Source organism: Tachyglossus aculeatus, chromosome 21 (assembly GCF_015852505.1).
Source record: "Tachyglossus aculeatus isolate mTacAcu1 chromosome 21, mTacAcu1.pri, whole genome shotgun sequence".
Classification (NCBI taxonomy): Eukaryota; Metazoa; Chordata; class Mammalia; order Monotremata; family Tachyglossidae; genus Tachyglossus; species Tachyglossus aculeatus.
The window spans coordinates 3,700,832-3,727,000 of NC_052086.1; the positions used below are offsets into that span (position 1 = coordinate 3,700,832).

The 26,169-nt window shown below is 49.0% G+C and overlaps 1 protein-coding gene across 1 annotated transcript; it reads right to left on the bottom strand.

The window, feature by feature from the left end:
• Nucleotides 1-1,170: 1,170 nt before the first annotated feature.
• Nucleotides 1,171-25,460, bottom strand: MMAB (metabolism of cobalamin associated B). The gene is made up of 9 exons (XM_038762372.1): nt 25,330-25,460; nt 21,462-21,523; nt 19,955-20,048; nt 14,389-14,446; nt 8,692-8,764; nt 7,437-7,534; nt 5,059-5,123; nt 3,183-3,242; nt 1,171-1,521 (listed from the first exon to the last, which is right to left on the bottom strand). The coding sequence occupies exons 1-9, from the start codon at nt 25,458-25,460 to the stop codon at nt 1,434-1,436; spliced, it is 729 nt and encodes a 242-aa protein (XP_038618300.1). The 3' UTR covers nt 1,171-1,433.
• Between the last annotated feature and the right edge of the window lie 709 nt (nt 25,461-26,169).

Sequence of the window (26,169 nt, forward strand, 5' to 3'; positions counted from 1 at the left end):
TGTTGCGAAGGTGCTTTGGCCGCCCCCTCCAGCAACGCCTCCTTGGGGGACTGGGCTTTGTTCCGCACACAGGCACGCCTGCACGCGTACACACCCTGCATCCTTGAACAACTTCTGCCGGTGGAGGGGACTTTGTAACACACACACATACACGCCAGCACACACTCCCGCTCTGCATCCTTGAACAACTTCTGCTGTCGGAGTGTGCTTCGCAATAGACACACATTCTGCATCCTTGAATAAGGCTCGCCTGGTAAGAGTGCGATTTGCAAAACACACACAAACACACACATGCTCTGGAACAACACCTGCCGGTGGAGAAGGTTTTGAAATGCCCACACACATCCTTAATAATCGTAATGGTATTCGTTAAGCGCTTACTACTACTAATAATAATGATGGCATTTGTTAAGCACTTACTATGTGCAAAGCACTGTTCTAAGCGCTGGAGGGGGTACAAGGTGATCAGGTTGTCCCTCGTGGGGCTCACAGTCTTAATCCCCATTTTACAGATGAGGGAACTGAGGCCAGAGAAGTGAAGTGACTTGCCCAAAGTCACACAGCTGACAGTTGGCGGAGTGGGGATTTGAACCCATGACTTCTGACTCCAAAGCCCAGGCTCTTTCCACTGAGCCACGCTGCTTCTCTATGTGTCAAGGACTGTTTTACGCGCTTAAACAATGCCTGCTGGTGTTGTGTGCTTTGCAACACACACACACACACACACACACACACACAAATATGCACCACATCCTTATTGATAATAATAATAATAGTATTATTATTGCCCTTACTGTGTGTCAAACACTGTTCTAAGTGCTTAAACCACACCTGACAGTGGAGTGTGCTTTGAAACACACACACACACACCCCACAGCAGATACATATATATACATATATAAATACATATGTATATATGTGTATATATGTTTGTACGTATTTATTACTCTTATTTGTACATATTTATTCTATTTATTTTATTTTGTTAATATGTTTTGTTTTGTCGCCTGTCCCCCCCTTCTAGACTGTGAGCCCGCTGTTGGGTAGGGACCGTCCCTATACGTTGTTGCCAACTTGTGCTTCCCAAGCGCTTAGTACAGCGCTCTGCGCACAGTAAGCGCTCAATAAATACGATTGAATGAATGAATGAAAGATACACACACGGTCAGCAACCCCACACAGACACACAACCGCACCCGTCCGTCCCGGCTCGGACCTCTGGGGACGTTCCCGCTCCTCTCCCCCGTGAGCTTCTCCCCTCTGCCGCAGCGGGGAACGGGTGCCAGCTCGGTGCCGTTTATTCCCGGAAAACTTTGGAGCGTCTCCGCTCCGGGGGGCGAGACCCCCCGCTCCCCCGTGCCCCCCGGCCCGCTCGGCCTCACGCAAACAACCCACAGTTGGCCTTGGCCGCCTCCAGGCTGGCCGCCGGGGCCTCAGCCTTCCTTCTTCTTGTGCATCTTCTCCTTGTTTCCTTCCTTCATCGCCGTGTAGCGGGCCAAGGTGAAGAGATAGTCGCTCAGCCTGGAGGGAACGGAGGAAGCGGCATTCCTAATTATGGTATTTATTAAGCGCCTCCAAGAGGCGTTCCCTAATACCCCCGCTCCCTTCTGCATCACCCCGACGGACTCCCTTTCTTCCTTCCCCCCTCCCAGCCCCACACCACTCACGTCCTTATCTGTCACGACATTTATTTCTACTCATGTCTGTTTCCCCCTCGAGACCGTAAGCTCCCCGTGGGCAGGGAATGTGTCTGTTGTTGTACTGTCATCGTCATCATCAATCGTATTTATTGAGCGCTTACTGTGTGCAGAGCACTGTACTAAGCGCTTGGGAAGTACAAGTGGGCAACATCCTGTCCTCTCCCAAGCGCCTGGTACAGTGCTTTGCACACAGTAAGCGCTCAATGAATGCGACTGAAAGAATGAACGAATGCCGGCTTGCCCCGTGCCCGCTGTGTGACACTGGGCAAGTCGCTTCACTTCTCTGGGCCTCAGTTCCCTCATCTGGAAAATGCATTCATGCAATCAGTCGTATTTATTGAGCGCTTATCGTATGCAGAGCACTGTACTAAGCGCTTAGAAAGTACATTGGAGGTTCAATACCTCTTCTCCTTCCTACAGAGACTGTAAGCCCCCGGGGTGGGCAGAGACTGTGCCCACCTGATGACCCTGCATGTTCTACAGTGCTTAGAAGAGCGCTTAGCGCTCAGTAAGTGCTTAACGAACACCACAATTACTGTTACCACCAGATCATCCCCCCTTCCCCATGACGATGATGATTATGGTACTTGTTAAGCGCTTACTATGTGCCAGGCACTGTACTAAGCTCTGGGGTGGATTCCAGGAAAGAGGGTTGGACACAGTCCCTGCCCCACGTGGGGCTCACGGTCTTCACCCCCCATTTGACAGACGAGGAAACTGAGGCCCAGAGAAGTGAAGTGACTTGCCCAAGGTCACACAGCAGACGGGAATTGGAACCCATGACCTTCGGAGCTCACGGTCCAAGAGCGGGGGATATTAATGATAATATTTTGTACTTGTCTAAGCGCTGGGGTGGATACAGGGTCATCAGGTTAGACACGGTCTCCATCCTACACGGGCTCACAGTCCTAATTGGAGGGAGGAGGATTAATCCCCATTTCACAGAGGAGGAAGCGGAGGCCCAGAGAGGTGAAGTGACTTGGCCCAGGTCTTGCGGTTTCCGGCCCCGTGCTTTCTTCCCCCAGACCGCGCTGGCTCTCAGTTTCCCCATCTGAAAAATGGGGCTAACGAGACTGACTTTAAACAGTGCCTCCAGGACAGCCGAGTGCAGGGACGCGGCATGGCCTAATGGGTAGAGCCCGGTCCTGGGAGTCAGAGGATGTGGGTTCTAATCCCCGGCTCCGCCGCTTGTCTGCTGTGTGACCCTGGGCGAGTCACTTCAATTCTCCGGGCCTCAGTTCCCTCATCTGTAAAATGGGGATGGAGACTGTGAGCCCCACGGGAGACAGGGATTGACTACTTTGTGTCTAACCCAGGGCTTAGACCGGTGCTTCGCACAGAGTGCTTAACAGATACCATTAATATTACTATTAGTCCCTCAAGCTCTTAGGACAGTGCTCTGCACACAGTAAGCGCTCAAGAAATAGCACTGACTGATCGACTGACTGACCGCCGCTCTCTGAAATCCACGTTGTTTGTTACCTGTTCAAGAACTTGGCCACGCTGGCATCAGCCTCTCCGGCTTGAACCAAAGGAACCACGCTAAAAGGAGAGAAGGCAGCGTATTAATAATAATAATAATAATAATAATAATAATAATGGCATCTGTTAAGCGCTTACTATGTGCAAAGCACTGTTCTAAGCGCTGGGGCGGTTACAAGGTGATCAGGTTGTCCCACGGGGGCGCTCACAGTCTTAATCCCCATTTTTACAGATGAGGGAACTGAGGCACAGAGAAGTGAAGTGACTTGCCCAAAGTCACACAGCTGACAATTGGCAGAGCCGGGATTTGAACCCATAACCTCTGACTCCAAAGCCCGGGCTCTTTCCACTGAGCCATGCTGTTTCTCTAATAATACTGGTATTTGTTAAGCGCTTACTATGTGCCAAGCACTGTTCCAAGCACTGGGGTAGAACCAAGGTAATCAGGTTGTCCCACGAGGGGCTCACAGTCTTCATCCCCATTTCCCAGATGAGGTCACTGAGGCACAGAGAATTTACATGACCTGCCCAAGGTCCCACAGCAGACAAGTGGCAGGGCTGGGATTAGAACCCACGATCTCTGACTCCCAATCCTGGGCTCTTTCCACTTAGCCACGCTGCTTCTCATTAACCTTGTGTCTGCTAACTCTTTTGGACTGTACTCTCTCAAGCGCTTAGTACAGTGTTCTGCACACAGTAAGCGCTCAATAGATACCATCGATCGATTGAGGTGACTTCTGAACTGCAGCTCTCTAGACTCTTGGGAGGGTGTGACCTAGTAGCTGGAGTCTGGGCCTAGAAATCGGAAGGAGCTGGGTTCTAATTCAGCTCTGCCACTGCTCTGCTGTGGGACCTTGGGCAAGTCACTTCGCTTCTCTGGGCCTCAGTTCCCTCATCTGTCAAATGGGGATTAAGGCGGCGAGCCCCATGTGGGACAACCTGATTACCTTGTATCCCCCCAACCCCGCAGTGCTTAGAACAGTGCTTGGCACATAGTAAGCGCTTAACAAATACCATTATTATCATCATTATTTCAGCTCACACATTGGCAGGCTGCATGGCCTAGTGGAGACAGCCCATGATCAGCAGACCCGGGTTCTAGTCCCGGCCCCGCCACGTTTCCGCCGTGTGACCTTGGGTGAGTCGCGTCTCCGGGCCTCAGTTCCCTCATCTGTAAAATGAGGATAAAGACTGGGACCCCCACGTGGGACAGGGACTGTGTCCATCCCGATTGGCTTCTATCTACCCCAGTGCTTAGACCAGTGCCTGGCATCATCATCATCATCAATCGTATTTATTGAGCGCTTACTATGTGCAGAGCACTGTATTAAGCGGTTGGGAAGTACAAATTGGCAACATATAGAGACAGTCCCTACCCAACAGTGGGCTCACAGTCTAAAAGGGGGAGACAGAAAACAAAACCAAACATACTAACAAAATAAAATAAATAGGATAGATATGTACAAGTAAAATAGAGTAATAAATATGTACAAACATATATACATATATACAGGTGCTGTGGGGAAGGGAAGGAGGTAAGATGGGGGGGAAGGAGAGGGGGACGAGGGGGAGAGGCAGGAAGGGGCTCAGTGTGGGAAGGCCTCCTGGAGGAGGTGAGCTCTCAGCAGGGCCTTGAAGGGAGGAAGAGAGCTAGCTTGGCGGATGTTGGGAGGGAGGGCATTCCAGGCCCGGGGGAATGGCACCTAGTAAGTGTTTAACAGACACCACGAACAGGGCATGTCCTCCCTTCCTGCCCTCAGGTTCCCTTTCTGGGAGTTTCTCGGTGTCCGATCAGGCCGGGGGCCATTCGGCCGGGCCTGGCCGGTCCGAGGGGCGGTCGTCCGGCCGGTCCGAGGGGCGTGGCGGTGGCACTCACCATCTCTCGGCCCTGCGGCACACGGCTCTGCAGAGGTGGAGGGCACTGCTGCTCTTCCCGCCCGACTGTCTCGGCCAGAGAAGCAGACGTCAGCCGCGTCCAGACACGGTCCTGCCGCTCCTCGGCCACCCCCGCCGTCCAGAGTTCACGGTCGGTGGGATTCCCCCCGTCCCCGCTCCCCAGAAACCGCCCACACCGGGGAGGGCAGGGGGGCCGGAATCACTGGGACAACCAGGGGGAATATTGAGGCCTACGGTCCGGTGACCTGCCTTAGTGTGGGATTGGGGAACGTCGGATCTTTGGATGCGTCCGGTTGGCGGGGGAGGAGGAAGGGATGGGGGTCGGGCCACGGGCCATTTGGACGTGTCTGGTTTTGAGGGGGGCTCGTTAGGTCATGTGGGCACATCTGGTTGGGGGGTGGGGGTGCTCTTGGGGTCGTTGACCATTTGCCATTTGGAGGCGTTTGGGTTCAGGAAGGGCTTGTTGAGGCACTGGCCATTTGGGCGTATCCGCTTAGGTAGGGGAGGGGGGGTCATCTGGTCGCTGACCATTTGGGTCCGTCCGGTTAGGCTGGAGGGAGGGCTCGGCAGGTCGCTGACCATTTGGGGAAGCAGCGTGGCTCAGTGGAAAGAGCCTGGGCTTTGGAGGCAGAGGTCATGGCCGGCTCCGCTTATTGTCAGCTGGGTGACTTTGGGCAAGTCACTTCTCTGTGCCTCAGTTACCTCGTCTATATAATGGGGACTAAGACTGTGAGCCCCCCATGGGACAGCCTGATCACCTTGTAACCTCCCCAGCGCTTAGAACAGTGCTTTGCACATAGTAAGTGCTTAATAAATGCCATCATTATTATTATTATTTGGACTCATCTGGTTAGATATGGGGGGGGCGGGGGGGCGGTGGTTGTCAGGACACTGGCCGTTGGGTCCATCCGGTTAGGCTGGAGGGAGGGCTCGGCAGGTCGCTGACCACCTGGGGAAGCAGCGTGGCTCAGTGGAAAGAGCCTGGACTTTGGAGTCGGAGGTCATGGGTTCAAACCCCGGCTCCGCTAACTGTCAGCTGTGTGACTTTGGGCAAGTCACTTCTCTGTGCCTCAGTTACCTCTTCTGTAAAATGGGGACTAAGACTGTGAGCCCCCCATGGGACAACCTGATCACCTTGTAACCTCCCCAGTGCTTAGAACAGTGCTTTGCACATAGTAAGCGCTTAATAAATGCCATTATTATTATTTGGACCCATCTGGTTAGATATGTGGGGGGGGGGCAGGGGGGCAGTGGTTGTCAGGACACTGGCCGTTGGGTCCATCCGGTTAGGCTGGAGGGAGGGGTCGGCAGGTCGCTGACCATTTGGGGAAGCAGCGTGGCTCAGTGGAAAGAGCCTGGGCTTTGGAGTCAGAGGTCATGGGTTCAAATCCCGGCTACGCCAATTGTCAGCTGTGTGACTTTGGGCAAGTCACTTCTCGGTGCCTCGGTTACCTCGTCTGTAAAATGGGGACTAAGACTGTGAGCCCCCCCATGGGACAACCTGATCACCTTGTAACCTCCCCAGTGCTTAGAACAGTGCTTTGCACATAGTAAGCGCTTAATAAATGCCATTATTATTATTTGGACCCATCTGGTTAGATATGGGGGGGGGGGGGGGCAGGGGGGCGGTGGTTGTCAGGACACTGGCCGTTGGGTCCATCCGGTTAGGCTGGAGGGAGGGGTCGGCAGGTCGCTGACCACTTGGGGAAGCAGTGTGGCTCAGTGGAAAGAGCCTGGGCTTTGGAGTCAGAGGTCATGGGTTCAAATCCCGGCTACGCCAATTGTCAGCTGTGTGACTTCGGGCAAGTCACTTCTCGGTGCCTCGGTTACCTCGTCTGTAAAATGGGGACTGAGACTGTGAGCCCCCATGGGACAACCTGATCACCTTGTAACCTCCCCATCGCTTAGAACAGTGCTTTGCACATAGTAAGCTCTTAATAAATGCCATCATTATTATTATTATTATTTGGACCCATCCGGTTAGATGTATGTGTGGGGGAAGTGGTTGTCAGGACACTGGCTGTTGGGTCCATCCAGTTAGGCAGGGTGGGGGTCGTCCGGTCACCAGCCATTGGGAAAGGGCCAGTTGTTCCATTCATTCATTCAATCATATTTATTGAGCGCTTACTGTGTGCAGAGCACTGGACTAAGCGCTTGGGAAGTCCAAGTTGGCAACATATAGAGACGGTCCCTACCCAACAACGGGCTCACAGTCTAGAAGGGGGAGACGGTAGTTCCAGTTCCAGTAGCCACCGGGCAGGCCACTGAGCTTTCACTCCCCAGGGCCCCCGCCGCTTGCCATCCCGAGGTCGGCCAGGGAGCACTGGCCCTCGGAGGACGCCGAGCGCTACCACTCACCGGCAGGATGAAGGCGGTGAGCGGGGGCAGCTGGTCGCTGTAGCCGTCGATCCATCGCTCCAGGGTCAACACGGGCTGTTCGCTCAACCTCGTCCGTTCTAAGGGCAGGGCCACACACTCAAATCTCTTTTGGAGCAGGGAACGCGGCCCTTACATGGGTCTCTTGTCCCCTCCCAAGCGCTCAGTACAGTGCTCTGCACACAGGACGCGCTCCATAAATACCATCTCGCTGCCGACCCCTCGCCCGCGTCCTGCCTCTGGCCTGCTATGCCCTCCCTCCTCAAATAATAATAATAATGTCATTGGTTAAGCGCTTACTATGTGCAAAGCACTGTTCTAAGCGCTGGGGAGGATACAAGGTGATCAGGCTGTCCCGCGTGGGGCTCACAGTCTTCATCCCCATTTTACAGATGAGGCCCAGAGAAGTGCCCAAAGTCACACGGCTTTTTACAGATGAGGCCCAGAGAATAATAATAATAATAATAATGGCATTTGTTAAGTGCCTACTATGTGCAAAGCTCAAATCCCACAGACTGTTAGTCTGCTTGCCTTCAAAGCCCTAATGAAGGCCCATCTCCTCCGGGAGGCCTTCTCTGACTAAGCTCTCCTTTCCCTCTTCTCCCACTTCCTTCTGTGTCGCCCTGACTCGTTCCCTCTGTTCTTCCTCCCTGACCAGCCCAAGAGCATCATGTACATATCTGTCATTTTTAAAATATATTTATATCTGTCTCTGCCCCTCTAGACTGTCGGCTTGTTGTGGGCAGGGCATGTGTCTGTTTATTGTTGTACTGTCCTCTCCCAAGCCCTTAGTACAGTGCTCTGCACGCATTAGACTGTGAGCCCAATGTTGGGTAGGGATTGTCTCTATATGTTGCCAATTTGTACTTCCCAAGCGCTTAGTACAGTGCTCTGCACATAGTAAGCGCTCAATAAATATGATTGATTGATTGATTGATTGATTGATAAGTGCTCCCTAGATACAACTGAATGAATGAATGATAGGAAGCAACCCAAAACTGCAGCTATCGACGGATAGTATGCCACCCAGCACCCCCCCCCGCCGCCCCCCGGACACTGCCAGACCCCCAACATCCCGTCAGTCCTCCCCCCAACAAAAAAAACCAAAACACACCCTTCTTAGGTACAGTGCGTCCCCCCCACCCCCATGACCCACCCAAGAGGGGTCACCGAAATGTTCCCTCCAGGGAAGGAAGGACATCACCGGTCCTAAAGGGGACCCCCGCCCCAGAATTACTCAAGTGGGCTTCCCTGGCCGAGGAGTTTGGAGTGGCGAGGCTGGATCCCACGTCCTGGAGGAAGCCCTGGATCTTCAGACGGTGGCGGGAAGCCGGAATCAAGGGAAGTCGGAGGGGGAGAGAGGGAGAGAGGGAAAGAGATCACTGCCTGGCATCAGGGGTGGCAATCAATCAATGTAAAGTCAATAAATATAAATAATACATATATAGGATCGATCAATCGATCTTATTTACTGAGCTTTTCCTGTTTGCAGAGCACTGTACTACGCACTTGGGAGAGTACAAAATAACAAAGTTGGTAGACACGCTCCCTGCCCATAATGAGCTCACAGTTTAGTGCCAACAGTGGTTGACTCAGGATTTATGTAATTTACTTCTATTACTGCCTGTTTCCTCCCCCAGAATGTGGGCGGGGAATGGGTCTGCTATATTGTTCTGCCGTCCTCTCCCAAGGGCTTAGTACAGTGCTCTGCACACAGTAAGCGCTCAATAAATATGATTGACTGTGCCTACAAATAATAATGATGGCATTTATTAAGCGCTTACTATGTGCAAAGCACTGTTCTAAGCACTGGGTGTATTTATTATTTATGTGTATTAAGTTAAAATAAATTACATTCATTATTTATTTTCCATAGGTCACCCCCTCTCGACTGTAAGCTCCTTGTGAGGAGGAAACGGATCTACCGACTCTGTTGTGTTGGCCTCTCCCAGCACTCAGCAGAGTGCTCTGCACACAGTTAAGTGCTCAATAACTGCGATTGATTGACGGATTGATTGGAAGCCCGTGGTGAGGTGGCAGTGGAGAAGCAGCTCTCAGAGGGGACCAGGCTGGGCGGTTTCTGAGGCTGTGGGATTTGGGGGTTCCTGGGCTGTGGCTGCCACATTATCATCATCATCATCATCAATCGTATTGAGCGCTTACTGTGTGCAGAGCACTGTACTAAGCGCTTCGGAAGTACCTAGGGGGGTCTCCGGGACCGGTGGGTGGGAGGGCGGAACCTGATGGATGCGCAGGCGGGACCGATCCATCGACCTTATTCACTGAGCGCTTACTGTGTGCAGAGCACTGTACTAAGCGCTTGGGAGAGTAATAATAACTGTGGTATTTGTCAAGTGCTTACTACGTGCCAGGCACAGTTCTCCCCCACTTCAAGGCCTTACTGAAAGGCCATCTCCTCCAAGAGGCCTCCCCAGACTGCACCCCACTTTTCCTCATCTCCCCCTCCCTTCTGCATCACCCTTTAATAATAATAATGATGATGGCATTTACTAAGCGCTTACTATGTGCAAAGCACTGTTCTAAGCGCTGGGGAGGTTCCAAGGTGATCAGGTTGTCCCACGGGGGGCTCACAGTCTTCATCCCCATTTTACAGATGAGGTAACTGAGGCCCAGAGAAGTGAAGTGACTTGCCCAAAGTCACACAGCTGACAATTGGCGGAGCCAGGATTTGAACCCATGACCTCTGACTCCAAAGCGCGGGCCCTTTTCCACTGAGCCACGCTGCTTCTCAGAGGGAGCTGACTTGCTCCCTCTGCTCGGATTCCCGGCTCGCTATTATCCGGGCAAGAAGACGCTCACTTGGCCAGCGCTTTCTAGCGAAGAATGGTCTCTTCCTAACGGTGGTATTTGTTAAGCCCTAACTCTGTGCCAAGCACTAAGCTAAGCGCTGGGGTGGATACGCAACAATCAGGTCGGACGTAGTCCCTGCCCAAGAGGGGTTTAAAGGGAAGGGAAGACAGGCGTTCGATCCCCATTTTCCAGAAGAGGAAACTGAGGTCCAGAAAAACAAAGTGAGAAATGAGAAGCAGCGTGGCCTACTGGATAGAGCCCGGGCCCCGGGGGTCAGAAGGACCTGTGTTCCAATCCCGGACTCTGTGAGCCCACTGTTGGGTAGGGACTGTCTCTATATGTTGCCAATTTGTACTTCCCAAGCGCTTAGTACAGTGCTCTGCACATAGTAAGCGCTCAATAAATACGATTGATGATGATGATGATGATGATGACTCTGCCAATTGCTTGCTGTGTGACCTCAGCCGAGTCACGTCGCTTCTCTGGGCCCAGTTGGCCTCTTATAATAATAATAATAATGGCATTTATTAAGCGCTTACTATGTGCAAAGCACTGTTCTAAGCGCTGGGGAGGTTACAAGGTGATCAGGTTGTCCCACGTGGGGCTCACAGCCTTAACCCCCATTTTACAGATGAGGTAACTGAGGCCCAGAGAAGTTAAGTGACTTGCCCAAAGTCACACGGCTGACAATTGGCGGAGCCGGCATGTGAACCCATGAACTTGGACTCCAAAGCCCGGGCTCTTTCCAATCATCATCATCATCATCAATCGTATTTATTGAGCGCTTACTATGTGCAGAGCACTGTACTAAGCGCTTGGGAAGTACAAATTGGCAACATATAGAGACAGAGCCACGCTGCTTCTTATCCCTCCTACTTAGACCGTGAATGCCATGCGGGTCAGGGACCGGGTCCAGCCTAATTCACCCGTCCCCGCCTCGGTGCTTAGAACGCTATTAGATAAAAATAAAAGAGAGAGAAGTGACTTGCCCAAGGTGACCCAGCAGGCACGGGATGGGAGAAGCCAGGTCCCGTGACCCTTTCCGCTAGGCCGCACCGCCTCCCGTCCGCCCAGCTGGTTACGGACGCGAGATGGAAGGGGCCGGAGGAATTCTTCCCCGTCGCGCCCGGCACGTTGGCTGAACGCGCTTTTGGCTGTCGGCCCCGGGCTGATGAGGAGCCCGGGGCGAGCGGCGGGTGCCTTCGTGCCAGCCTGCCAACCGGGCGGCTGCCCATCGGGCTGGCATCTGCCGAGATTTGAGTGCTGGCTGACTGACTGACTGACATGCTCCTCGCTGAAGGAAGCAGGGAACTTCAGGAGCGGTGGAGTGGCCTAGTGGCTTTGAAGTCAGAAGGACCTGGTTCACCTTGGAATCCCCGCAGCGCTCAGAACAGTGCTTTGCACATAGGAAGCGTTTAATAAATGCCATTATTATTATTATTATTATTATTATTATTATTATTATTCCCCCTTTTAGCCTGTGAGCCCACTGTTGGGTAGGGACTGTCTCTATGTGATGCCAATTTGTACTTCCCAAGCGCTTAGTACAGTGCTCTGCACATAGTAAGCGCTCAATAAATACGATTGATTGATTGATTGATTGATTATTATTATTATTATTATTATTACTACTAAACACTTGGAAAGTCCGATTCAGCAATAAAGACAATCCCTGCCCACAGCAGGCTCAGTCTAGATTGGGGGAGACACATCCAATCAAGTAAAAAGGCATCAATATGAATAGAATTAAAGATCTCCATGCACGTCAAAACGCATTAATGTAAAAAAGAATTATTGATATGTACATATACATACCATATATATATACATGTGTATATGTATATATGTTTGTACATATTTATTACTCTATTTTACCTGTACATATCTAGTCTATTTTATTTTGTCAGTATGTTTGGTTTTGTTCTCTGTCTCCCCCTTTTAGACTGGGAGCCCACTGTTGGGTAGGGATTGTCTCTAGATGTTGCCAATTTGTACTTCCCAAGTGCTTAGTACAGTGCTCTGCACATAGTAAGCGCTCAGTAAATACGATTGATGATGATGACTTGGAAAGTCCGATTCAGCAATAAAGACAATCCCTGCCCACAGCAGGCTCAGTCTAGATTGGGGGAGATACATCAAATCAAGTAAAAAGGCATCAATATGAATAGAATTAAAGATCTCCATACACGTCAAAACGCATTAATGTAAAAAAGAATTATTGATATGTACATAGACATATCATATATATACATGTGTATATGTATATATGTTTGTACATATTTATTACTCTATTTATTTTACCTGTACATATCTAGTCTATTTATTTTATTTTGTTAGTATGTTTGGTTTTGTTCTCTGTCTCCCCCTTTTAGACTGGGAGCCCACTGTTGGGTAGGGATTGTCTCTAGATGTTGCCAATTTGTACTTCCCAAGTGCTTAGTACAGTGCTCTGCACATAGTAAGCGCTCAGTAAATATGATTGATGATGATGACTTGGAAAGTCCGATTCAGTAATAAAGACAATCCCTGCCCACAGCAGGCTCAGTCTAGATTGGGGGAGATACATCCAATCAAGTAAAAAGGCATCAATATGAATAGAATTAAAGATCTCCATACACGTCAAAACAAAACGCGTTAATGTAAAAAAGAATTATTGATATGTACATATACATATCATATATATGCATATATATACATGTGTATATGTATATATGTTTGTACATATTTATTACTCTATTTATTTTACCTGTACATATCTAGTCTATTTATTTTATTTTGTCAGTATGTTTGGTTTTGTTCTCTGTCTCCCCCTTTTAGACTGGGAGCCCACTGTTGGGTAGGGATTGTCTCTATATGTTGCCAATTTGTACTTCCCAAGCGCTTAGTACAGTGCTCTGCACATAGTAAGCGCTCAATAAATACGATTGATGATGATGACTTGGAAAGGCCGATTCAGCAATAAAGACAATCCCTGCCCACAGCAGGCTCAGTCTAGATTGGGGGAGATACATCCAATCAAGTAAAAAGGCATCAATATGAATAGAATTAAAGATCTCCATACACGTCAAAACAAAACGCATTAATGTAAAAAAGAATTATTGATATGTACATAGACATATCATATATATACATGTGTATATGTATATATGTTTGTACATATTTATTACTCTATTTATTTTACCTGTACATATCTAGTCTATTTATTTTATTTTGTCAGTATGTTTGGTTTTGTTCTCTGTCTCCCCCTTTTAGACTGGGAGCCCACTGTTGGGTAGGGACTGTCTCTATATGTTGCCAACTTGGACTTCCCAAGCGCTTAGTCCAGTGCTCTGCACACAGTAAGCGCTCAATAAATACAATTGACTGATTGATTGAAGTGCTTAGTCCAGTGCTCTGCACACAGTAAGCGCTCAATAAATACGATTGATGATGATGAAGGACCTGGGTTCTAATCCCTGCTCCGTCGCTTGTCTGCTGTGAGACCTTGGCCAAGTCGTTTCACTCCTCTGAGCCCTCAGTTCCCTCATCTGTGAAATGGGGATTAAGACGGGGAGTCCCATGTGGGACGAGGACTGTGGATAACCTGAGTGGCTTGGATCTACCCCAGCGCTTAGTACAGTGCCTGGCCCATACCATTTGAAAAAAGGTTGGGGAATTCAACCTGGTGTCTTGAGAAGCAGAGTGGCTCGAGTCCGGGCCTGTGAGGCAAAAGGATCTGGGTTCCGCTTCCAGCTCCGCCACTTGTCTGCTGTGTGACCTTGGGCAAGTCATTTCATTTCTCTGGGCCTTAGTTCCCTCATCTGTAAAATGGGGATTAAGCGTGGGAGCCCCGTTTGGGACAGGGACTGCGTCCAACCCTATTTCCTTGTAACCACCCCAGCGCTTACAACGGTGCATGGCACATAGGAAGCGCTTCACCAATACCACAGTTATTATTACTGTTATTATTTGCCATTATTTGTTCCGGAGCGGAGTTCGTCGGCCTGGGCATGTGTCCGGATAGAGCGGGACAGCAGAGCCCGCTAGGAAAACCATCCCACACGGCTAGCGGGCCTGGGGAGGAGAAGGGGGGCTCCGACACCGTGGGAACCGACGCCCCGAGCCGATCCGCGGGGAAACTCACTTCCTCTAGTTCGTCCACAAACGCGTGGCCATTTTCCCGGATTAATTCCGCGGCAAACCTGAGGGGAAGGGGGGAAGAGGGAGCAAAATCAATCCACGAGGGGAGCAAGGCCCGGGGGAGGGATGCATTTTTATTATTATCAAGTGCCGCCAAGTCGTTTCCAATTCACAGCGACCCTATGGATCTATTTTCTCCAGAAGGTCCCGTCCTCCGATATAATCTGTAACGGCTGTTCCATTATGGTTGTCCTGGTCTCTCTCCATTTAGCTGCCGGAATGCCTCTTCCATGTTTTCCCTGGACTTTTCCTAGCATCCGTGTCTTCTCCAGAGATTTAGTCCTCCTGATTCTTACGTTTTATGCTGACGCTACAGTTACCCAAGCCTGGATTTAAGACATAAGCTCCTTGGGAGTGGGGATCCTCTCTATTAAGCTGAGTACAGTGCCTGGCACATGGTAAGTGCTTGACAAATACAACAATTACCATTATTATTATTACTATTTTGTACTCTCCCGAGCAGTCAGTATAGTGCTCCGCACACTGTAAATTTTAAACCCTTAAGGGGAGGGATTGTGTCTACTAACTGTATTGTATGCGTGCTCTAAATAATAATGGTATTTGTCGATATTGTTATTATTATTAATTATGGTATTTGTTAAGCCTTTACTCTGTGCCAGGCACTGTTCTAAGCACTGGGGTAGATACAAGTTAATCAGGTAGGACACAGTCCCTATCCCACATGAGGGTCACACTTTTAATTCCCATTTTATGGATGAGGAAACTGAGGCACGGAGAAATGAAGTGACTTTCAATCGTATTTATTGAGCGCTTACTGTGTACAGAGCACTGTACTAAGCGCTTGGTAAGTACAAGTTGGCAACATACAGAGACGGTCCCTACCCAACAGCAGGCTCACAGTCTAGAAGTCTCCTCCCCCTCCTCATCATCCCGGCTTTACCTCCTTCCTCTCCCCACAGCACCTGTATATTTGTATATGTGTCTGTACATATTTATTACTCTATTTATTTATTGTATTTGTACATACTTATTCTATTTATTTTATTTTGTTAATATGTTTTGTTTTGTTCTCTGTCTCCCCCTTCTAGACTGTGAGCCCGCTCTTGGGTAGGGACCATCTCTATATGTTGCCGACTTGGACTTCCCAAGCGCTTAGTACAGTGCTCTGCACACAGGAAGCGCTCAATAAATACGATTGATTGATTGATAGAAGCGGGCTCACTTGCCCAAAGTCACCCAGCAGACTCGTGGTGGAGGCAGGATTAGAACCCAGGTCCTTCCTGACTCCTAGGCCCTATCCACTAGGCCACACTGTTAAGTGCCAACAATGAATGAAGCACTGTACTAAGCGCTGGGGTTGGTAAACGGTACTCAAGTCCCCCATAAGTCTCCGAGTCTAAGTAGGAGGGAGAAGAGGGATTGAATCCCCATTTTTCAAAGCAGGGAACTGAGGCACAGAGACATTTAAAAATCGGCCTCCCCAAGGTGAGTCAGCAGGAGGGGCTAGGATTAATCAATCAATCAATCAATTGTATTTATTGAGCGCTTACTGTGTGCAGAGCACTGTACTAAGCGCTTGGGAGGGGGCAAAAGAACGGTAAACAGACACATTCCGTGCCCCCAAGATGCAAGATCACCAGGATGGCCACAGAGAAGCAGCGTGGCTCAGTGGAAAAGAGCACGGGCTTTGGAGCCAGAAGTCACGGGTTCGAATCCCAGCTCTGCCACATGTCTGCTGTATGGCCTTGGGCAAGTCACCTAACTTCTCGGAGCCTCAGTTCCCTCATCTGTAAAATGGGGATTAAGACTGTGAGTCCCACGTGGGACAACGTGATCACCTTGTATCCCCCCCAGCGCCTAGAACGGTGCTTTGCACATAGTAAGCGCTTAACAAATGCCATTATTATTATTATTAGTTCCCATCCCGATCCCGGGAGGGGCTCAGAGTCTAAGAGGAAGGAGAAGCAGCCTGGTGTAGTGGCTGGAGTCCGGGCCCGGGTCAGAAGGTCATGGGTTCTAATCCCAGCTCCGCCACTTGTGTGCTGTGTGGCCTTGGGCAGGTCACTTCACTTCTCTGTACCTCAGTTACCTCATCTGCACAATGGGGATTAAGACTATGGGCCCTCTGTGGGATAGGGAGAGGGGTTTTGTCCAACCTGATTAACTTGTGTCTACCCCGGCACTTAGTATCAGTGCCTGGCACATAGTAAGCGCTTAACAAATACCATTAAAAAAAAGATGCAGAGGTGAATGGGCAATCCCTGGAAATTCCTGACCAGTGGGGAAAATATGGACTGAATGGTTTTGTAGAAAAATAACTTGGGCAGCAGAATGAAGGATGAACTGGAATGGAAGGTTTTGTTTTGTTCTCCGTCTCCCCCTCCTACACTGTGAGTCCGTTGTTGGGTAGGGACCGTCTCTATATGTTGCCGATTTGTACTTCCCAAACGCTTAGTACAGTGCTCTGCACACAGTAAGCGCTCAATAAATACGATTGAATGAATGAATGAATAGGGACTGTGTCCAACCCAATTTGCTTGTAGCCACCCCAGCGCTTTGTACAGTGCCTGGCACATAGTAAGCACTTAACATATCCCATAATTATAAAAGTAGCGTGGCTTAGTGGAAAGAGCGCGGACTTGGGAGTCAGAGGTCGTGGGTTCTAATCCCGGCACCACCACCTGTCAGCTGTGTGACTTTGGGCAAGTCACCTAACTTTTCTTAAGTTCACAACTTGCCTGTCTACTTGTATTGTTGTCTGTCTCCCCGCTTCTAGACTGCGAGCCCGTTGTTGGGTAGTGACTGTCTCTGTTGCCGAATTGTATTTTCCAAGCACTTAGAACAGTGCTCTGCACACAGTAAGTGCTCAATAAATACGATTGAATGAATGAAATGAATGAATTCTCTGGGCCTCAGTTCCCTCATCTGTAAAATGGGGATTAAGACTGTGAGCCCCACGTGGGACAACCTGATCACCTTGTCTCTACCTCAGTACTTAGAACAGTGCTTGGCACATAGTAAGCACTTAACAAAAGCCATCATTACTATTACTACCGTTACTATTACTAGTAGTATTACTATTACGTCATGATTCCCGGAACATTTATTTTTGCTTGTTTTTATGGTGTTTGTTGAGCGCTTACTGTTCTGAGCGCCGGGGTACGTAGGAGCCGGTTAGGTTGGACACAGTCCCTTGTCCCTCGTGGGACTCACAGTAGGAGGAAGGAGAACAGGAGATCGGTCACCCCCATTTTCCAGATGAGGTCACTGAGGCCCAAAGAAGCGAAGTGACTTGTCCAAGGTCACGCAGCAGACAAGTGGCAGAGCCAGGATTAGAACCCAGGTCCTTCTGACTCCCGGGCAGGGGCTCTATCCGCTAGGCCACACTGCCTCCCTAGGTTTGCATGGACACGACTAACCCGATTATATTTTATCTCCCCCAGCGCTTAGTAAGGGCGTGGCACATACAAGACGCTTAACAAGTACAATTAAAAAAAACCCAGAGTGTGGGACATGACGTAAGGAGACTCGGGGTCACATCCCTGCTCCGTTCCGGGCCTGCTGCGTAACCTTCCTCAAGTCGCTGAGCCTCCCTGGGCCTCAGTTTCCTCAGCTGTAAAATGGGGATATGCTCCTCTTTCTTCCTCTTAGACTAGAATTGTGATCTGATTATCCTCTGTCGTCCCCGGAGTTTGGCAAAATACTTGAGTACAGAGCCAGCCCTCGATAAATACCACGGTGATTAGTACAACAGCAGCATCATTCGTGCTGTTACAACCAATCGTATTTATTGAGCCCTTACTGTGTTCAGTACACTGTACCAACCGCTTAAAAGAGCCTCAAAAGGTCACCCGTACCCCAAATCTACAGACTGTTTGGGCCCCAGCACTGCCAATTTTTTGCTAATTTACCATAATAAGACATCCTTATGAGCCCAAACTGGACTACCTGATCTTTTAAACTTTTTATGTTCAACTATAATAAGAGCAATAATTGTGGTAATTCTTATGCGCTTACTATGTGTCAAGCACTGAACTAAAATCTGGGGTAGAGATGAGTGGCTAGGGCCCGGGCCTTCGAGTCAGAAGGATCTGGGTTCTGATCCTGGTTCCACCACTTCACTGCTGTGTGACTTTGGGCAAGTCAGTTCACTTCTCTGGGCCTCAGTTACCTCCTCTGGAAAATGGGGATGAAGATTGGGAGCCCCATGTGGGACAGGGACTCGGTCCAACCTGATTAGCTTTTAGTACATTATTTAGTACAACCTGATTAGCGCTTAGTACAGTGCTCTGCACACAGTAAGCGCTCAATAAATACGACTGATGATTAGCTTTTGTCTACTCCAGCACTTTGTACAGTGCCTGGCACATAGTAACATACACCTTAAAAAAAAACCCATAAAAATGCCATAAAAAACAAATACCATAAAACAAATATCATACCCTACCATAAAAGACAAATACCATACTATACCATAAATAAATACCGTAAATACCATAAAAAACACCAAACCATAAAGAATACCATAAAAATGAATACCGTAAAGATACCATTAAAACACACCACAAAAAAGAAATACCATAAAAGCAAATACCATTAAAAAAACCATTTAAAACACCACACCATAAAAATACAATAAAAAACACCATACCATTAAAAAACCATAAAAACAAATACCATAAAAAATACCATAAAAGACACCATATCCTAAAAAAACCCATAAAAACAAAAACCATAAAAAATACCACTGAAAACACCATACCATAAAAAACCACAAAAAATACCATTGAAAACACCATACCATAAAAATATCATAAAAACAAATACCATAAAAAACCATAAAACAAATACCGCAGATACCATAAAATACACCATACCATAAAAAACACCATAAAAGCAAATACCCTAAAATACCATACAAACACCATAATAAAAAATATCATAAAAACAAATACCATTAAAAACACCATAAAACAAATACCAGGAAACCATAAAAAACACTATACCACAAAAAAATACCATACCATAAAAACAAATACCATACCATAAACACCGTACCAAAACAAATACCATAAAAAAAAAAAAAGTCCCACATGGGGCTTTCCGTCTCCGGAGGAGAACTGGAACTGAATCCCCATTTTGCAGGTGCGGGAACCGAGGCCCAGAGAAGCACTGCGATTTGCCCAACGTCACACAGCGGACAGGTGGCGGAGCCGGGATTGGAACCCGGATCCGGCGACGTCCAGACCCGGGCTCCTCCCGCGAGGCCGCTTGCTTCCCCCAGTGAACATAAAATACACATTATTTTATTAATGATGTGTATATAGCTATAATTCTATCTATTTTGATGGTCTTGACACCTGTCTACTTATTTGGTTTTGGTGTCTGTCTCCCCCTTCTAGAGTGTGAGCCCGTTGTTGGGTAGGGATTGTCTCTATCTTTTACCAAATTGTACTTTCCAAGCGCTTAGTACAGTGCTCTGCACACAGTAAGCGCTCAATAAATACGATTGATTGATTGATCGATCCTACCAATCAAACCGTGTTTACCCGATGGCAGAACTTAGTTCGTCCGTGGTTCCCACCGCTTCAAACACGGGGTCGTTTTTGGGTCTTCTCTCCCCAGTGAAGGTGCTGGAAAACCCTGGGAAAAGGAACAGCCAAAATCAAACGTTTTCCACACGAGAACCTTTCCCGTTGTCACCCGCTCCGCTCTACGGCACCAAGGCGAGCCAACTCCATGCTCAGCACGATGGCTAACCTTATGTTTATTGTTCTATTGTCCTCTCCCAAGCGCTTACTACAGTGCTCCGCACACAGTACGTGCTCAATAAATACAACTGAATGAATAAAAACTATTTGTAACTATTATAATATCATTCATTCATTCAATTGTATTTATTGAGCGCTTACTGTGTGCGGAGCACTGTACTAAGCGCTTGGGAAGTACGAGTTGGCAACATATAGAGACGGTCCCGACCCAACAACGGACTCACAGTCTAGAAGGGACTATTGGGTGGGCTTTCAACACAACAGAAGATTCAAAACTCTCTTTTTTTATGGTATTAGTTAAGCCCTTACTCTGTGCCCGGCACTGTACTAAACGGTAGGGTGGATCCAAGCTAATCAGGTTGGACTAAACAGTGCTTTGCACATAGTAAGCGCTTAATAAATGCCATCGTGATTATTATTATTATTACATGTCCCACGTGAGTTTCACAATCTAAACCGCCGTTTTAAATCAAATACAGGTCGGCTGCCCCCTTTGAGAAGCAGCGTGGCTCAGTGGAAAAGCGCACGGGCTTTGGAGTCAGAGGTCATGGGTTCAAATCCCGGCTCTGCCAATTGTCAGCTGTGTGACTTTGGGCAAGTCACTTAACTTCTCTGGGCCTCAGTTCCCTCATCTGTAAAATGGGGATGAAGACTGTGAGCCCTCTGTGGGACAACCTGATCACCTTATAACCTCCCCAGCGCTTAGAACAGTGCTCTGCACATAGTAAGCACTTAATAAATGCCATTATTATTATTATTATTATTATTATTTATTTTAGTTTGGACTTCCTTTCTTCAGTTCCTTCATCTGTAAAATGGGGGTGAAGACTTTGAGCCCCCCGTGGGACAACCTGATCACCTTGTAACCTCCCCAGCGCTTAGAACAGTGCTCTGCACATAGTAAGTGCTTAATAAATGCTATAAAAAAAAAGTACAGAGGTAAGATCCTATTTGGGGAAGGAATTCTTAATAATAATAATGATGGTAATAATAATAATGATTATGGTATTTGTTAAGCGCTTACTATGTGCCAGGCACTGTATTAGGAGCTAGGATGGATACAGGAAAATCGGGCTGGACAACTGTGTCCCATTTGGGGCTCACAGTCTGAATCCCCATTTGACAGATGAGGTAACCGAGGCCCAGGAAAGTGAAGTGACTTGTCCAAGGTCACGAAGCCGAGAAGCGGCAGAGCCAGGATTAGAACCCATGACCTGCTGACTCACGTCCTTCCACATCAATTGTCCCAGAATCCCTGCCATCGGGCAGAGTGCAACGGCCTTACCTTTATCTCCTGTCTTTGTGTAGATCTTTGGTGTTCTGGACACCTTGGCTGTAGGCTCTGGCCTGGAGAGAAAATTGATATTCATTCATTCAATTGTATTTATTGAGCGCCTACTGTGTGGAGAGCACTGTATTAAGTGCTTGGGAAGTCCAAATCAGCACCATATAGAGACGGTCCCTACCCAGCAATGGGCTCACAGTCTAGAAGGGGGAGACAGACAACAAAACAAAACATCAGTGAAGAGGAGTGTACAACGGCCACATGGCATCTGATCTTAATTTATCGCCGGGTTATTTTTGAGTAATAATAATAACAATGATGGCATTTGTTAAGTGCTTACTATGTGCCAAGCATTCTTCTAAGCACTAGGAGGGATACAAGGTAATAATAATAATGGCATTTATTAAGCGCTTACTATGTGCAAAGCACTGTTCTAAGCGCTGGGGAGGTTACAAGGTGATCAGGTTGTCCCTTCCGGGGGCTCACAGTCTTAATCCCCATTTTACAGATGAGGGAACTGAGGTCCAGAGAAGTGAAGTGACTTGCCCAAAGTCACAACAGCTGACACTTGGTGGAGCCGGGGTTTGAACCCATGACCCCTGACTCCAAAGCCCAGGCTCTTTCCACTGAGCCACGCTGCTTCTCTGCCTGCAGAGCACTGTACTAAGCGCTTGGGAGAGTACAGTACGATAGAATCGGGAGACAGGATCGCTGCCCTGAAGGAGGCTCCGGGGTACAGTGCAAGCGCTTAGTACAGTGCTCTGCACATAGTAAGCGCTCAATAAATACGATTGATGATAAATACGATTGATGGTGCCTATGGGTTTGGGGACTGCGGCTTAAGGAAGCACTAAATGTGATGGAAGATTCGCTCCGGTCTGAGCGGAAGCTTCTTGGACGTGGGGAATATGGGTCACTTGATAGACGTCCAAGCGGGTGGGTGTTCCAATCAATCAATCAATCGTATTTATTGAGCGCTTACTGTGTGCAGAGCACTGTACTAAGCGCTTGGGAAGTCCAAGTTGGCAACATCTAGAGACAGGCCCTACCCAACAGTGGGCTCACAGTCTAAAAGGGAGAGACAGAGAACAAAACCAAACATACTAACAAAATAAAATAAATAGAATAGATATGTACAGGTAAAATAAATAAATAGAGGGGATATGTGGGCAGGAGGTCAGCGGTGAGATAGACGAGATGGAGGCCCGGTGGGTAGGTTGGCATGAGTGGAGCGTGAGGGCTGGGATGTGGGGGGGAAATCAGTGAGAAGTGCTCAATAAATACTTTACGACTATCACAACGACCCCCGTTCCTCACTAGGGATCAAAGCGTCTTCCTTTCCTAAACCCAAACAGACGGCAGTGTGGTGTAATGGCTAGAGCCCGGGCCTAGGAGTTGGAAGGTCATGGGTTCTAATCCCCGCTTTGCCACTTATCTGCTGGGTGACCTTGGGCAAGTGACTTCCTGGCCTCAGTTACCTCCTCTGTAAAATGGGGATTGAGACTGTGAGCCCCATGCGGGACAGAGATTGGGTCCCACTGTATCCACCCCAGTGCTTAATACAGTGCCTGGCACACAGTAAGTGGAACGAGCACAGGCTTGGGAGCCAGAGGTCATGGGTTCTAATCCCGGCTCCGCCACTTGTCCGCTGTGTGACTTTGGGCAAGTCACTTAACTTCTCTGGGCCTCAGTCACTTCATCTGTAAAATGGGGATTAAGACTGTGATTCCCACCTGGGACAACCTGTTGACCCTATATCTCCCCCAGTGCTTAGAATGGTGCTTGGCACATAGTAAGCGCTTAATAACACAATTATTATTATTAATAATCCCGGCTCTGCCACTTGTTTGTTGTGTGACCTCCAGCAAGCCACTTCACTTCTCTGGGCCTCAGTTCCCTCATCTGTCAAATGGGGATGAAAAGCGTGAGTCCCACGTGGGACAACCTGATGACCCTGTATCTCCCCCAGCGCTTAGAACAGTGCTTGGCATGTAGCACCGTTCTTGAAAAGCAGCGTGGCTCAGTGGAAAGAGCCCGGGCTTTGGAATCAGTGGTCATGGGTTCAAATTGTCAGCTGTGTGACTTTGGGCAAGTCACTTAACTTCTCTGTGCCTCAGTTACCTCATCTGTAAAATGGGGATTGACTGTGAGCCCCCCATGGGACAACCTGATCACCTTGTAACCTCCCCAGCGCTTAGAACAGTGTTTCGCACATAGTCAGAGCTTAATAGATGCCATCATCATCATTATTATTATTATTGAGCAGCAGCGTGGCTCAGTGGAAAGAGCACGGTCTTTGGAATCAGTGGTCATGGGTTCAAATCCCAGCTCCGCCCATTGTCAGCTGTGTGACTTTGGGCAAGTCACTTAGCTTCTCTGTGCCTGTTACCTCATCTGTAAAATGGGGATTAAGACTGTGAGCCCCCCGTGGGACAACCTGATCACCTTGTAACCTCCCCAGCGCCTAGAACAGTGTTTTGCATGTAGTAAGTGCTTAATAAATGCCATTATTAGTATTATTATTATTATTGAGAAGCAGCGTGGCTCAGTGGAAAAAGCACGGTCTTTGGAATCAGTGGTCATGGGTTCATATCCCAGCTCCGCCCATTGTCAGCTGTGTGACTTTGGGCAAGTCACTTAGCTTCTCTGTGCTTCAGTTCCCTCATCTGTAAAATGGGGATGAAGACTGTGAGCCCCCCGTGGGACAACCTGATCACCTTGTAACCTCCCCAGCGCTTAGAACAGTGCTTTGCACATAGTAAGCGCTTAATAAATGCCATCATTAGTTGTAGTAGTAGTAAGCGCTTAACAAATGCTACCTCCCTCCCTTCCCCACAGCACCTGTATATATGTATATTTGTTTTTACGTATTTAATACTCATTTATTTATTTATTTTACTTGTACGTATTCTATTTATTTTATTTTGTTAATATGTTTTGTTTTGTTCTCTGTCTCCCCCTTCTAGACTGTGAGCCCACTGTTGGGTAGGGACCGTCTCTCTGTTGCCAACTTGGACTTCCCAAGCGCTTAGTACAGTGTTCTGCACACAGTAAGCGCTCAATAAATACGACTGAATGAATGAATGAAATGGTATCCTGATTGTTATTATAAATGTCATTGTTGTTATTATGATGAAGAAGATGGTTGTAATGGCGACTGTGGGGCTGAGGTGAGGAGGGCCCAGGACAGGCCTTGGGGCAGGGCGGTAGTAGTAGTAGTAGTAGTAATAGTAGTAGTAGTAGTAGTAGTAAAGTGCTTAACAAATGCTATCCTTATTGTTATTATAAATGTCATTGTTGTTATTATGATGAAGAAGATGGTTGTAATGGCGACTGTGGGGCTGAGGTGAGGAGGGCCCAGGACAGGCCTTGGGGCAGGGCGGTAGTAGTAGCAGTGGTAGTAGTAGTAGTAAGCGCTTAACAAATGCTATCCTGATTGTTATTATAAATGTCATTGTTGTTATTATGATGATGAAGAAGATGGTTATAATGGCGACTGTGGGGCAGAGGTGAGGAGGGCCCAGGATAGGCCTTGGGGCAGGGCAGTAGTAGTATAGTAGTAATAGTAGTAGTAAGCGCTCAACAAATGCTATCCTGATTGTTATTATAAATGTCATTGTTGTTATGATGATGAAGAAGAAGATGGTTGTAATGGCGACTGTGGGGCTGAGGTGAGGAGGGCCCAGGACAGGCCTTGGGGCAGGGCTGTAGTAGTGGTAGTAAGCGCTTAACAAACGCTATCCTGATTGTTATTATAAATGTCATTGTTGTTATTATGATGAAGAAGAAGATGGTTGTAATGGCGACCGTGGGGCTGAGGTGAGGAGGGCCCAGGGCAGGCCTCGGGGCAGGGCGGGCGGGGGCTCACCGGTCCCGGCCGTGGCCCTGCTCGTCCCCGAGGCTTCGGACGGGCGGCCCCCGGGCCGATGGCGGCCCCCGGCCCCGACCCAGCCGGCCCCACGCCGCCAGCCTCCGGCCGGCCCAGCAGCAGGCCGCCATTAGACCGACACCCCCGTGCCCTTCCCCTCAGGGCCACCCTGCCCGGCGACGCCTGACGTCACCCCCGTCACCCCACCCGCCGCGCCGCCTCCCGATTGGCCGGCGCCGCTCAGCGGAGGGCCCCTCGCCGCCCGGGCCGCGCTTCCCATTGGGAGGGCGGGGGAAGGGGGCCCCCCCGGGATTCCCCGCCTTCTAACCCGCCATTGGGCGCCGCAGAGCCAATCGGGGGGAGGGACGCGCCGCTCGGCGTCCGGATTGGCGGAGGGCGGAGGGCGGGGCCTGGAGGCCCGCGGGACGGGGGCGGGGGCGGGGAGGCTGAGAGGACCCGAGCGGAACCAGCCGGGCGAGGCTGAGGTGACGGGAGGCTGTGGAGGCTCAGGGGACGGGAGAGGGGCAGCCTGAGGGGACAAGACAGGGGGAGGCTAGGAGGTTGGTGTGGCAGGAGAGGGGGAGGCTGAGGAGGCTGAAGTGACAGGAGAGGAGGAGTTTGAGGGGACAAGAGAGGACGAGGCTGAGGGGACAGGAGAGATGGAGGCTGAGGAGACAGGAGACGGGGAAGCTGAGGAGGCTGAAGTGACAGAAGAGGAGGAGGCTGATGTGGCAGGAGAGGGGGAGACTGAGGAGGCTGAGGGGACTAAAGAGGGGGAGGCCAGGATATATATATATATATAGGATGTATATATGTTTGTACATATTTATTACTCTGTTT